Source organism: Pseudonaja textilis, chromosome 4, assembly GCF_049901715.1.
Source record: "Pseudonaja textilis isolate UNSWEBS1 chromosome 4, rPseTex1.2, whole genome shotgun sequence".
NCBI classification, from domain to species: domain Eukaryota; kingdom Metazoa; phylum Chordata; class Lepidosauria; order Squamata; family Elapidae; genus Pseudonaja; species Pseudonaja textilis.
In genome coordinates, this window is record NC_141993.1 from 38,168,185 (window position 1) to 38,183,789 (window position 15,605).

General features: G+C 33.8%; 1 protein-coding gene across 1 annotated transcript in view; it reads right to left on the minus strand.

Moving 5' to 3' along the window:
* Positions 1-1,115: 1,115 nt before the first annotated feature.
* INPP5F (inositol polyphosphate-5-phosphatase F) overlaps positions 1,116-15,605 on the minus strand; it is a 44,991-nt gene continuing 30,501 nt past the window's right edge. Inside the window, exons 9-20 of the mRNA XM_026704873.2 lie at positions 13,160-13,227; positions 12,391-12,515; positions 11,905-11,982; positions 11,259-11,379; positions 10,510-10,638; positions 9,149-9,266; positions 8,144-8,342; positions 6,863-6,934; positions 6,680-6,753; positions 5,380-5,508; positions 4,664-4,751; positions 1,116-3,626 (exon numbers count right to left, since the gene is read on the minus strand). Coding sequence (XP_026560658.1) covers positions 2,471-3,626; positions 4,664-4,751; positions 5,380-5,508; positions 6,680-6,753; positions 6,863-6,934; positions 8,144-8,342; positions 9,149-9,266; positions 10,510-10,638; positions 11,259-11,379; positions 11,905-11,982; positions 12,391-12,515; positions 13,160-13,227 — 2,357 coding nt within the window. The 3' untranslated portion in view covers positions 1,116-2,470. The remainder of the gene's footprint in view (positions 3,627-4,663; positions 4,752-5,379; positions 5,509-6,679; positions 6,754-6,862; positions 6,935-8,143; positions 8,343-9,148; positions 9,267-10,509; positions 10,639-11,258; positions 11,380-11,904; positions 11,983-12,390; positions 12,516-13,159; positions 13,228-15,605) is intronic.

Genomic DNA, 15,605 nt, shown 5'->3' on the forward strand with positions numbered 1-15,605 from the left:
AATTTAGCTCTTTGAATATATCCTAGCCATAAATTTACTAATTACTATTTACTAAGAATGTTAAAGTGTAAAATCAGTATAGAATTATCTATATCTTTGCCATCTTTATTTCAGACCATCAAAATGGAGATTGTATTTAATGTGTCATACCTAATTATGTTAGTTTGCATTGCTAGTTAACATTTAATGTGCTGGGATAAAAGTTTCTCAGTGGTTTCATTGGTTATTTTAAATTATTTTGTCCCACCATTATTTTTTTATATATGCAGAAAAAACAGCAAACATAAGTAATACTCATGCTTCCTATATTCCAAGGCTCTGCAGATTATATCCTTGCAGTATCTATTAATATCAAGAGTTTTATATCAAAAATACAACCTAGGTTAAGTGACAATGCCCAGTTTTGTTAAACATACCTTTGTGAAAATCCACAATTTCATCACAGAGTTACAAAGTATCTAGAGTACCATTTCATGAGTATACAGAGGCCATACTTTCTGAACTTTAAAATAACTACAGATAATATACAGCAAGGAAAGACAGTACAGAATAAGATTTTGAAGAAGTGTGTATCCCATTACTGATTTGAATCCTCAGAAATATGAATTTGACCTACTGGAATTTTCAGAATATTCAGGAACATATTCAGGAATTTTCAGGAACATTCAGCAGGGAAAAAAAAAGAGTAAACTCTTTTCTGTAAAAGTAAGTCTGTCACCAGACAAGCAAAACTTTAAATATGACTTACATCAGCTTTTATGACTGATGAGCTAGCAGTCTGATATTTTCAATTCCCTCTACCTTGAGGAAAAGCAGTAGCAAGTGTTCATGGTAGTCATTTATAGACATCCCTTCCATCTGTTACCAAGTAGTATACTTCATTAACGTCCTATTTCTCATGGCTCCAGACAGATCTGTGCAGTAACTCCTCTGACATAATCACTTTATCAAGATAGCATCCTCAGAACAGTTTTTTAGTAATTAAGCATGTTGCTGCCAAAAAAATAATAAAAATGTATAATAATAATAAAACAAAAGACCAAAGAAGCAGTTTTAGTCTTCTAAATGAACTGACAGAGATCCTTAGTACCTTAAACCATATACACCAAAATGCATAGTATTTTATTTTTTATTAAAATAGCTCTTGTTTCCCACATAAAACAATAGTTTTATTCTAAATATACTTAAATGTATAGGTACTCAAAAGAACACACATTAAAATATTAATAAATAACAAAATACAAACATTACAAAAGTATCACACAAAAGACAACTTAAGTAAGTTATAACTTCTGATATAGTAGAGACACTCAGACATATAATTGACTCATTAACTGTTCAGAACACTACATGCAATCTAGCTATAGTACACATGTACTAACAGAAACCCAATTTCTAGCATAAGGATAGGTTATGAAGGAACAAGATTGCATTCAGTGTTGTTTCTGCTGCTACATTCTATTGTAGTTCCATCACAAGACTGTTCTGGGAAATAACAGCATGCTTCTAAGAAATGAGCTAGCATTTAAACACAACTTCATTTCTCTGCTAAAACTGATGTTAAGATAGCTATAGTAACTTCTGAAACATTGCACTGATCACATTTTAGACTGGAGAGTAAGGTAAAGTAAGGAAGAATATGTTGTCAGTTATATTACTGAAGATGATCCCTTGAATATGTTTAGGTAATACCTCATATGGATACATTTTTAATCAGAATTTGATATCAAGCTTAAGATTTTTGCTTTGATCCAGAAAAGACTATGCTCTAAGAATATGCAACTAGTTTCTTGGAAAATAATGCATTATGGTTCCTAGACACATTGAGGATTATTATTATTTTCAGCTAGAAAAGCCCTTTCAGCAGCTGCCCTGAAAGCTTTTAACAAACATACTTCTAGACACCATAACTTAGTCAACAGAGGTAGAAAGAAGCAAGGAACTGGTGAAAGAAAGGGAGAATAAATGCCAAAGCATTTTTTTTTAAATACTCCCTCTACAGAGACCATTTCCTTAGGAATGAAACCTGTTCAAGGAACACAAATGTTTAAAAAATTAAATAAATCTGGAGAAAAATAAATAGAATGCCATCTATGAGTAAAATATTCACTGGAACAGTGCAAGATTAATAAGGTAACAGGTGTTTAGTACCAGACCGTTAATATAAATATTCTACACAAATCTGAAGACTTATAAAAAACTTGCCCCAAAAGATATAATTGTGCATCTGATCACCTAAACGAACAGCATGCACATCAACAACTGCTATGCGAGTTACCTGTTTAATACAATTTACTGTCACTCACTTGCTACAAAACAGTTCTGAAACCTGTTCAAAACCCAACTAATTTCTCCATCGGTTTCTGTAAACATTGTTATTGGTATTCTTAACAAAATTCAGTTTGCCTTCCCTAGAATTTATGTTACAAACAATATTTGTTCAATAGTATATACAACAGGATCTTGAGCTCTAAATCTGAATTATTCGTGTTTGACACTGGGTAAACATTTCTTTCAATTCATTTTGCTGACTTTCATTAATAGTTTCTGGTTCAGCTGGGCTCTTCTGGACTTTAGCCACAGCGAAGTTGATTCCTTGGGTTAAGCCAGCTTGTGTAATGTTAGCTACTTGTGCCATTGAATTGCGTATCTTTGCAAAGGGAGAGACGGCCCTGCTACCATTATTTTCCGCTGGTGAAGGAGTTGCATGAAACCCTGACTCAGCTTCAAGAACAATAGATGAGGAGCCTGGGCTTTTAAAGGACTTAAATAAATTCATCTGTTCAACCACTAAATATTGTGGTCCTGTCTCTGAAAACGATACATCCAGTTTAGATGGTCTAGAAGGAGCCTTATTAGTTCCCAAACAATCAATTGCCTTAGAAGCATTATTGCTAATATTATGTGCCACTTCTTGGAGTTCTTGAGAACCTCTCTCACATTCTGAAACACTGTTGTTCATCTTAATTTTAGCATCCTGGACAAATCTGTGACAGTAAACATCAATCTGTTTAGTGACATCTAGTGTTGTATTTTCAGCAGAAAGAGCTTCTTGAAAAGTTTTGCCTTCACATTCATTGTTCATTTGGTGTCCAGATTGTGTAACAGGGATGTCTGAAGGAACAGGAATGCTAATGTTGATATCAGTGCTGCTCATAGATTGGGAGCGACTATTTAATCGAGGAGCAGATGCAATGATACCACAGCTAGGTAAGACATAATCTACCTGTCCATTCTCTAAAGAGTCCATGAATTGCTGGTCATCATCAGATCTGGAATTTGTCAGGAAATCATCTGAATGGAATGAGTCATTATCAGACGAGATTTCAATATCCGATTCTATATTGGCATTAGTATCAGTCATGGCATTTTCCATGGTTTCAAGACTACTGTCAGATTTCCAAAGATTTGCTTTCAGATTGGGCTTTAAGAAATTGACTTTCATTTCAGGCTTCGTAAAGTTCCCCAGTTTTCTAAGATTGCTGATATTTACGTTGGATTTGGTTTGTTTCACTTTTTGATTAAGAGATGAAAACTTGTTCATTAAGTAATTCTTCCCCAGGGCCAAAGAACCTCTGTTCTGGGATCTGATCCCAATGATGTCCTCATGTGGTTTGCTGCTCTTCCTGAAAAAGTGAGAAAACTAATAATTTCCTTTGTTACTCATTTAATAAAAACAGAGCTGCTTTTGATCTCTTCTTTGATTACATAGGGTGTACCAAAAATCAGACTTCACAGACAATTTATTACATAAATTACATTGAATGTTTGAATAGGTTACTATTTTGTTTTAAATATACCTTACTCATTTGATGCATGACCTTTAAGCATTCCACGTTACAGTCACATTTTCTCTGCCCCCCCCCAAAAAAAAAATCAATAAAGTATTCTGATTAGCTTAGAAGGCCTGACTTTTGGTGCACCCTGGATATATAAAAATTCCTTTTTTTTAATTGGGGTTTATTAGTACTGAGGCACTCGGCATCCTCAGTATTGCAAGACAGAATTTTCTGGTAATATAAATATTTAAGAACTTTTTGGAGTCTTTGGTGCCCTCTGAACTTGGAAAGTTTTCTTGTAAATGTTTCAGTACCCAGCTAGGTAACTACTCAGTGCTCCTCAACCCCAAAAGCAAAGCATCCAAATTGACACATTTTATTTACATAAAAGCAGGTAAGTATCATTAATACTAATAGATGGCTGGTGGATAGGTGGTTCTTTTTACAACTATTCCTTTAGTAACCATTAGAAGCTACAACAACACTGAAAAAAATGACTTACAACCAGTCCTCACATTTACAACTGGCGCAGGATCCCCACAATCATGTGAAAATTGGCAACTGGCATCGCTTTACAATGCTTGTTGGATCCTTAGGGTTGTGACCTCGCCAGCTGGCTTCCAACAAGCAAAGTTAAAGGGGAAAGCTGGATTTGTTTAACTATCACATGGTTCACTTAACAATTGCAGTGATTCCCTCAAACAATGTGCCAAAAAAGGTTGTAAAATCAGGCGCATTAACAACTGCCTTGCTTAGCAGAGGAAATTCTGGTCTTAATTGTGGTTGTAAGTCAAGGACTATCTGTAATACATACTACAAGTGTTGTAGCTTAAAGTAAATTAGGTGTCAGGCAATTTATGAACATGAAAAAAATTATAATTTACCTCTCCAGTTTTTTCTCAATAATGGGGACATCTAATCCCATGGCCTGTTTGGTGATTCGCAGCATTTCTGCAATGCACTGAAGAGTGTCTGAAATAAAAAGAATTAATCCAGAATTCCTGAAAATATCATATTCTTCACTAGATGCTAATGATACTTTATTTGAATAGATTTGCCTTCCAAAAATAATATAGTATGTACTACGTACTAACCTGAAAAATTCACCTTCATTTTACATCAATGACTCATTATTAATAAAGGTAGGTATTTAAGCAAAAAGCAAAAGAATTAAGCCATTTTCAGTTGCAAAGATTCATTTTTATCATTGAGATAAAATAAAAAAATGGTTTGTACTAGACACTGTTGTACTACTCATTGGAGTGGTGCCCTGAGACATACTGCAAAATTCATGGTATAATTAGGGAAGTATAATTGAACGGGCGCAAATGTACCAAATTCTCTTGAATGTATATGCTACCCTTCCAGACACCTGCTAAATAATCTGTAGAAGGAATGATTTTGGTGAAAATGAGCAGAGATCTGGTGTCAGTAATTCAGTAATTAAATTGGCTAATTAATTTAAAATATGGTTTAATTTCAAGCAACTTTTTTTTATTATTCAACTATTTAAAGTCCCATTTCATTTTCATCGCTAAATTGTAATTGCTCAGAAACAACTAAACTGATTCTATTCATTCCCCCCAAAATAGATACTTACCTTTGCCATCCTCTTCAGGGCTGCGCACCACAGCTCTAAGTGTATGGAAGTACCCACTTGTATCTTTGTATTTATAATGAAGCCTCATGCATGAGAACTTGGGTTTTCCAAAGAATGTTGGTTCAGGTCCTTGTTAAAAAAAGCAGTAACAATTCAGGAATGCTGAATCTACTTTTTAAACAAGATACTTCATTATACCCCCCTCAGAAACAAGGTCTATCCTAGTTCAACTGGGGTGAACTACTATTGGGTTCTACTTATCCCTGAACTGTATGCTGTGATTCTGTCTACAGCTTCAGTTATTCACCACTGAAAGATTGATTAATCCCATGGAGTTTGTATGTTTTTCTTCTTATACCAGTGAGTGATAGAATTTGGTTTATATCTGGTTTAGCAATGAAACTCACCAATTACTTTTGGTCATTCAATTCCTCAAATTAATCTATAAAAGAGGAACAATATTCTTTTTTATACTTTGAGTTCCCTGGCAAAAGGCAGGATATTAAAGTAACATTTTAATAAAAGCTTACCATCTTTTCTATTGTATTGCTTTAAAATTTTAAACACAGTGATCCATAGCATCACATGCATGGAAACAGCCACTGGCAGTAGCAAAACAAGTAAACAAAGGAAAATTTCTGGAAAAGTTGGCATATGCTATGGCTGCTCCATGCCACAGCCATCCTTTTATTAAACTCAGTACAGCCAACCAACTGGTCCATCTCTCCCCTGTTTTTTTTTTTTTTCAATTTGCTCCTTACTTGGCCTCCTTTAGCCTCTGCCATCTTTAAGAGCAATATATTGAACTTTCCAACCCCTCCCCATTTAAAGGTAGGCAGTTGGCTTATGTTGTTTCTAAGGAGTTGAGTTCAAAGACTATAGCACCAACTAAAGGGAAAGGGGGAAGAGAAAGCACTGGGACATCAGTGGACAAATTTGATCACAGGCGACACAGAGGGGAGCAGAGAGAAAAAGAGAAAAATGTACCAGATTTGTTTTACCTGATTAAGGTCTTCTAGAATTTACCTAGGCCACAACCTGGAACAACTACGATGTTCCTGGATTCACTTCAGCTAATTGCAACTTGCTCAGAACAGTTCGGCTTAACTTCAGAGCCACTATTCATGAGTTTGTTTTCTCAAATTGGAAACAAAATATTTGTTCATTTGTTTCACAACAAATCATTATACAAATCATTATACAAAAGAGAAAGATTTTTCAAATCGTTTTCTTACAATTACCAATTTTCTTACAATTATGCCCTGGCAAGAAATAAAGATATAGAATGCAAAATACATACCTATTTCTATCTTCTCCAAATTTTCAAGGGTCAGCCTTTGATACTGATTGACTTTATCAATTTCATCATCATAGCTACAAGGGAAAAAAGTGCCTAGAATTAAATCTTCACTCAGAGTCAAACTCCTGGATAGTGTAGTTCTGACAACTTTGTCTACAATGTGAAATAAAAATTATTACTTACTAGGCTACATAGTATGCAGAGTTAGAAAGTAGAAGAAGAACATCCACATCTCTATGAGTAGCATCAATAAGGCTAAAATAAAGAATAGTAAAAAAAATGTTGAAGCATAAATCTCATCAACACTTTTTGGAGGTTTTTCTACTTCGTAGTTAGGATGGAAACATTTATTATAAATCGTCAACACAGTTCCTGATTCCTAAGCCAAGCAGTAGGAGGGAGGCTTGGCCTTCTGCCCCACATTCTGAGATTCCTGTTCTGAGCATATTCATCTCACTTGATTCACCTTCCTCTGTTCAACTTCTCCTTTACCTGCCAAAGAACTAGTTTCCTAATATCCTTTAGAGAGTACATGCCCCTTAATTATGTTATCCTTCATTAACTAAATGCAATACAAGTTATTGATATGCTAGCATCAGCTAAACCCAAGGACTTGCAACCATGATATAGCACCCTCTCATGTAAACAATTATAAGGGCTGTAACATCATGATTTTATTTCATTCTTGAAACAAATATTCATGAATGCTAAATCACACAATGAAAAACAAAATGATTAAAGACTGCTTAAAAACCACTAACAACAAAACCAAAAACAGATAAAACCTTATCTTAGAAAATATGTGGGGAAAAGTACTTTCTCTAGCACCAAACAAGGACCATAAAGTAAACACAAGAAAAACTTCTTAACAAGAACATTTTATTAACTGTATTATTGAAAATATACTTTCCCTAATACAATTTACTAAGTCTAAAGATATTGAGTACCTCCCCCAAAGCATTAATCCTTTTGAATATTTTATGCTAAGCAACCAGAATAAGCAACAAATAAATAAATCTTGGCAGTACATCAGACTAATCAGTATAAAGATCCTAAACTTTATAAAATTCTTTAAAGATCAAACAGCACTTTAACTGATTATCCTATTTTAAATCCACTTAAGATTTCAAGATTGGTAATGGATATTACTAAAATTTCTATGAGTGAAACCAGTATTGTATATGATACAGTTATACATAAAAGTACCAACCATATTGAAAATATAAAAAATTATATCTGCCTAACACTGAAAGTAGTAATTACATTATTCTGCTGTTTTTGTTTGTCAACGGTATTCATATTATCAACTTTCTTACTCTACTCACTTAGAATTCATAATAAACTAATAGGAGTTGCATAAAAGACAATATTACGATTCATATGTTTTATTCTCACTGCACCGTCTTATGACAAATTGCGTAAAAGTGTAAGATTTTATAATCAAATATTTAAGACTCTCCCTACCTGGGGTCACAATCAATCAGTGCCCAACCACCATGAAATTTTTCATCGTCTGGTAAAAGCAATTTCATGTAACTCTGCAATAATTGGCTAATCAATTCCTGATGACTTCTCAAATTTTCTTTGTGCAAGGCTTCATGCTCTTTTTCTTTAGTAAATATGGAATAGAGATCTTCTGTCACAGGAATGCCCTGCATTAAATCTAGACAAACACAAAGTGCATACAATGATTCAATGAAAGCTGGGCATGGTCATAGAAAACAGTTGCTGGTATGTACCATGAAAATTCAGTTTTAAATATTCAGCATAATAAAAATAGTACTTAATTTTATTGATGGAGGAAGATAGGCTGCTTCCTTACCATTTGTCGTGCTTTTCTAACCTCCTAATCATAACCTGGCCATAACTGGAAAAAAATCTGGAGTATAGTTATGAAGTATATATAACTCCTTTTAGCCAAATTTGAAAAAACCAAACAATAGTACCAATGCAACTTAAAAATAAATATGCTAATATTAGGATTTTTTTAATATTTCAAGAATAATCAGCTATAATGAACCAATCGAAACTATATTTAACTAACATATGATACATTTTTCATTAATATGAAGAATCTTCAAAATGACATAAACTCAAAAAAAAGCAGACTGAGAAAAACATTCCACTAACGTAGGCTCAACGATTATATAGGAACCACTTTCAAACATTATAAATTTAAACTGATTTTTTAAAAATAATCTTTATTCACAAAGAAGTAGCCTAATTTGCATCCTCTTGCCAAATATTTAAAATAGGTGGGATCAGGACTTACTTAATACATGCATGTCAAGATCACTGATTTATTGCTTTCTGAACAAGGAAGTGAAATGAAGAAAAAAGATTTTCTCAGTCATTTCCACAAGCATGAAGGGCCAATTAGGAATGATAAGGAATACACCCCAGTGTTTTGCTCATTCATAAATAACACAAATACTTTATCCATTTGGTGTAAAATGGCAACTGTCTTACCTATTACTGCTTGTCTATAAGCATCTCTGAAGCGGTTTAAGTAGTATCTATTTGCAGAGTTAACACCATCTTTCATAACTCCTGCCAGCTTCCTTTCACCGGTCCTTGTGAAGTCACCCTATTATACAAAATATATATCTGAATATTCAGTGTGCAATTTACATATCATTTGGAAAAAAGTTCTACTTTCAATATTGGATAGCTCTTTCCTTTTTGGCCTCCAAAGTAGAGGTGGTATTCAGCAGGTTCTGACCAGTTCTGGAGAAACGGTAGCGGAACTTTTGAGCAGTTCAGAGAACCGACAAATACCACCTCTGACTGGAGATTTTACAGTATCCTTCCCCTGCCATGCCCACCAAGCCATGCCCACAGAACCAGTAGTAAAAAAATTGAATCCCACCTCTGCTCCAAAGCATTCCTCAAATTGTGTTGCCTTGTTAATAAAAATTAGGCCTGGAAAGAAATGTGTTAAGGTTCTTCAAACCCAAATATATCCCCATCAGAATATAGCCCTCTCTCCCAAGTTGTCCACATGATTACTGTAAACCATGAACTATATTCACACAACACACTTAAGCAAGCCAATTTAAGAACAAGAGATTGCAAATGTACAACCCTAGTGCAAACTATTATTTGTTTACATGTATAGTCATCAGAACATATTCCAAGTTCAATATATTATGCAAACAAGGAAAAATGAGTAAATCTGGTAAATAGATTAAGTCTGGTATATAAGCACAGTCAATATAAAAAGGAAATATTTGCTAGATTCACATAGAATGTTAAATGTGGTTTGTTTCATGTTGGTTTAGTATTTTATGAAACCAAGCCAATGGAATTAATAAACCCTAATTTCTGCTTTAGTGTAATGTATAAGCACAGCTCTTCTTTATTCCTATTGACTTTGGTATGATTCATTTTGCTTTTATGTAATAAAACAAAAAACATTTAGCAAAAGAAAATAACAAAAATTATAAACACTGAAGTGAAACTGTGCAGAACAATTTGTCTAATGTGCCGTATAGCACAGACAGGGCTGAATCGAAGTTATCCATACATGCATGAAAAACATTATACAACAGTTTCAATAAGCAGTGGCCACTATTTTATTGTAATAATCCACAATCAATATATATAAGCAACTCCTTCATAAATCACAATTTCAATCCATAACGGCCATATTTATTTTTCTAAATTTTGAAAAACTACTCTCTCAGCAATAAGGACATGTAGAATCCACAGGATCTCAATTATTTCATTCAAAAGTGATACTATGGACAGTGACTTCAAAATATAAGGCAATACATGCATATTCCTGAAAAATCTTCTTTCCTTTTCCTTACATTAAATAAAATATTTACCTTTAAAGCTGCTGTTCCAGCATATTGTCTGCTTATAGCATCACCGTTGTTAGCCCATATGATCTGATAAATTCTATTGCACTTCACTGGCAATGCTTGTTCTGGAGGCATTACACCTAATTTTTTCAGCTGAAATTTAATGTATTTATTATTAATTGTCATTTGTTTTATTAAAAGCTATAAAATGAAAAATAAAATAATGAAAACTTCCAACCAATCTTTTCTTATCCAATTGCCTCCAAATGTATCAGGTAACAATTATCTTTATATGATAAAAGTTATCGTTTAATACATACAGAGAGCACCAAATGGGGGAAAGCTTTCTATGTTCCTGTGACAATTTTTAGATGAAATCTCCAAAACAATCCAAATTATACTACTTTCTAATTAATAATAAGTTCCTACTACTGAAAATGTGTATTCACTGCAAGTTCCTTATTCATTTTCCTCTTTAACTGGGAATTTATGACTTTGTACTTAATTTGCATGACCAGGCTAAAAACAAAAAAGGCATTTTAAATCATTTTACTGAAAAGCACCAGTGTAAAGGAGCATTTACATTTTGAATTTTAGCATTATCTATACAATTTCTAGAAAACAAATTCCAGCACTACTATAGCTGTTTCCTTCAGTAAGTTCAACTCTTCTATATGAATTATTTGGAAGCAATTTAAAGATAAGCACACTTTTCCAAATCCCTATGTAAGTGTTCTCTTTAAGAGCAATCACTATAGTTTACACTGTTGTACCTGCTGTTCCATAACGGCACGAGCAATTGCTGCTTGGACAACGTTGGTTCGATCCAGACAATCCATACAGTTAACACGGAAAATTCCTTCTTGTTTACAAATTACACCAGCTTGGTCCACCCTTCCAAAACAGGGATATTAAATAATTGAAAAACTTTTTTAAAAAGTGGCTATTCTCTACCATACTAAATAAAAATGCAATGATACCTTGCTACTCAACTGCTTTGAAACTCTTTGAGTTTGGTACTCAACATTTTGTCTCACTACTCATTGTTTGTTTGATACTCAACACACAAGCTAGAACTTGTCAGGGTCAGCTACTTTGTGATTCACTACATTATTTCTTATGGGAGAAATCTGTTTGGTACTCATCATTTGTGGTTCTCATCACCTCCCAGAACCAATCAACAATGAGTACTGAGGTATCACTGTATATATTCATATTCTTATTATATAAAATAAAACAGTTTTGGGTGGTTATATACAGTATGAGTTACTGTTAATCATATTAGTGCCCAACATATCTCAGTTTGCAGAATCTCTCGTCTCCATGGAAAAGAGAAAGCTCTAGAGGAAAATTGTTATGGAGATGCATTTTGCCTAATACTCCCCTAGTCTTTCCCTCATTCCAACATTGAATACCTACCAACACCACTTTACATCAGTGATTATGTCAGAAATTGCATCCGTAAGGGTTTGAACATTTTCAAATTTCATTCCACGGCTAAAAAGTAGAAAAAAGGCAGAGTTTGCTACAAAAAAATATTGTGCTAAAAGAATGCGCTGCTTATTACACAGAATTTTTTAAAAATCCCCAAGTTTTCCCCTCTTTTTTTACAATCTGCTATCAAATAACCCATAGATTAATCAAGACAGACCGCTACACCCTGATTTTAATATATACATAAATGCACATATATACGGGAATACATTTTTTATTAAGGCACTTTTTGAAAAAAAAAAATCTAAGTTTACAAAAGCCTTGTAATCCTTCACCCTTGAAAACTCTTGTGGGAAACCCCCAAATCTTAGCTATGAAGAACTTCTGTCATCATGTATCATATAATGTCAAGTATAGCAATAGACTGTACATTCTAATATTTGTTAGGTTAAGATTCTTTCATAGTCTTACCAATGTTCATGGAAATCAAATGAAACATATGTAAGGCTTGGATTATTGTACAATAAAACTTGTTTAAGGTAAGCATCACCAATAATTTTTTCTCGTCCAGTCTGGTCCACTAGGTTAATGATAATCTGTTTAAAGATAGGAAAATATAAACATATGTTTTAAAAAATGAATGTACATGTCTTAACTCCACTTAGAATTACAGGAGAAGTGGTTCTTATTTTAATTTTTAAGGGCTTGTTTTCTAAATGACTGCTAAGAAGCATTTAGTCCATGTATATTAAAAACTTTATCAGTTTGTTAAAAATAATATTTAATCTCACATTTTATATGAGTCAGAAGAAATGCACAGTCATGTTCACTAAATGCTTCACTCTAAACCAGTGTTTCTCAATCTTGGCATCTTTAAGATGAGTGAACCCGTCCACCCTGGCTGAGGAATTCTGGGAGTTGAAGTCCATCCTTCTTAAAGTGAGAGTTGAGAAACACTGCCTTAAAGGGATACATTTCTGTTTATGTAACATGACGTAAATTCAGCTTTTGCCTCTTCAGTTTCTAGAAATTTTTCCTCATCTCAAAAGTTTGCCCCAGAAAACTCCTATGAAATATGACTAGTGGTAGGACAGGAAATGCAGGAGAAATGGGAATGTTCAGCAAGTCCCAGCTGCCTCAGGAAACATAAGTTAAAATGCTTTCCACTAACAGAAAACCATCATTTTTATGTTAGAAACAACCCAGAATTACAGGGTAAGCAAATTTTTATTTTACCCACCTGTTTTTTATAAATGTTTAATTGTTCTTCAAAATGTGCACAGAAGTAAGTAACAGTTTCTTTCTCACCTACAAAAGAAAGGTATATTGGTTGACTGCGCCTTTAAGCAGCCGTATTCAGTGGTGTATTAACCATTAAGCAGACTAAGCATGTGCTTAGGGCACCAGGCCCAAAGAGAGCACCACAAAGTTGAGAATATGGCTCCATTTGTACAATATGTATAAAGGAGGGGGGCACCATGATTTGTCAGTGCTTAGGGCACCAGTGAACCTTAGTCTGCCACTGGCAATATTAGATTGGAACAGCATATCATTGGACTGAATTAGAATGCAATTAAAATATTTTAAAAAAATATTATAGATTCTAGAATTCAGTGCAATAATATTTACAAATAATTATTAAGCAATGTATGTTAGCAAACATATAACAGGACCTTTTGTTTGTAGCTACACATTTTTAACTGCAGTTTTTTAAATGTTTGTCTGTGTGTATAAGTCTTTAGTAGACTATAGACAGCATGCCATTTGAATACTTCAATTACAACTGCCAAATCAGTTGACAACAATTACATAGTGCCAAAATTCATCAAAATAACTACATTATAATAAAGCATTTTTATTTAAAAGGTAATAGAAAGAGACCTCAGCAGCATCCCAGCAGCTGGCAAGTTGATAGGGCCTTTGACCCAATACCTGTTGCACAAATATCATATTTTCAAGAGGTTTTCATGGCACATGGCATAAATAGCCATAATTCAAAAACTGGAGAGGACTAGGACACATTTGGAGAGGCAGTTTCAGAGTTTAAAGACTGAAATGATTGCCTTAAACATCTGAAAAGCTTAAAGCAGCCATTTTGGCTCTTAACTTCACCTACCTCCCCAAAAGCAAAACTTCCAAATGTTTAAGCTCACTCAATCTTTAGAATCACCCAAAAATGACACTGATGGGGCTGTGTTTGATTTCATACCATTAATGTTAAAGATGAAGTAAAGAAAACATTTGGAGGAGCATCTTTTTCTTCAGAGAGCACAAAAAATGTCCTGCTAATATTGGAGAACCATGGAAGGTCTTACATTACATTGGTCCCTTTCAAATACTTGATAAAATCCATCTTCACCATCACTTGGTTAGTAAAAACCAGATACATTAAATCACTACATCTAATCCTCTAAGACAAATCTGCAATTACATCTTTGCAATACACAAGAACATTTTAAAAAACTACAGTGAGCAAGGTCTTAGATATTTTAACATTAGTTAAAACCTATTGGCCTTCGCAAAGGCCTGAAGAAATGGCTGGGTTCCCAGACATGGAATTCTATTAATTTTATTGAAATATTTATAGGATATGTCTTCTTATAATTGATTTTATAGTTGTTTTTATTTTGGCTGCCAATTATCAATTTATTAGGGAGCGGGGTTTCACTGTATTTCTATCCACCCAAAGTTACTTGAGATTAAAACAAATAAATAAATAAGATCTTCAAATGATCTTCATGTAAGAATTTAATAATTATTCTAAAGATTGTAATTTATGGAAAAGAGGGTGGTAATACAATATTCAATGACAGGATATAATTCAGATTCAGTCTTTCAACACATCTCAATACTATTCCAAAATAGCAAGTTACAAGCTGACATATCTTAACAAGCCACCATAAAATTTCAATTCCAGATCTGACAGTATTAAAATATGCTGTATGGAGTCACACGAATAGCCTGTGTAAGGTCACTCTTAATAAGATTTCAAGAATAGTATGTCAAATAAAGTCAAGAAAACAGGCATACGTCTTCTTGTAGTTCAGATTAACTGAGTAACCAATAAGCCAACTGTAGTATAGAAGCTGAGATGTTAGACAGACTGTAGAGATCCAAGAACAAGTCCACCTTAAGTCATGTGAGCTCACTGGTGACTTTGGGCTTCCCAATGAATCTCATAGAGTTGTAATTGTGGAGGAAAAAATCCTCTCTTTCTAGCCCGTTGCCTTTACTACTATACCAAACTGGCTGTTGAATAAGATCAAAGAAATGGATGCAGTATGAAGGAGAGAAGAGAGGTATTTGAAAAGAGGGTAACAGCAGAGTCTGATAGTCAGAATGAGCAGAGGTAAGGTTTTCTATAAATCGGGGCTTAAGGAACTACCAGTTTTCCTTTTCCCTTTCCTTTCCTTTCTCACTCTCTCTAGTTTGAGGAATGAGAAAGAAACAAGTCAATATCCAGTAAATTGCTCAATCGGGATTTTCTGGAAAAGTGGGTGAAGACAATGTAGTACCAAAGTAGTGCCTTTTAACCCTACTCATACCCTGTCAGAAAGGAAAGAAAACTACTAGAAGGTATGACTAGGTTAAGTAGTTATTAAGGTTACTTCTCTAGAAAAAAATGAAGCCTTCAAATATGTACACCTACAGATACACATACATAGATGCACATTTACTTGGAATAC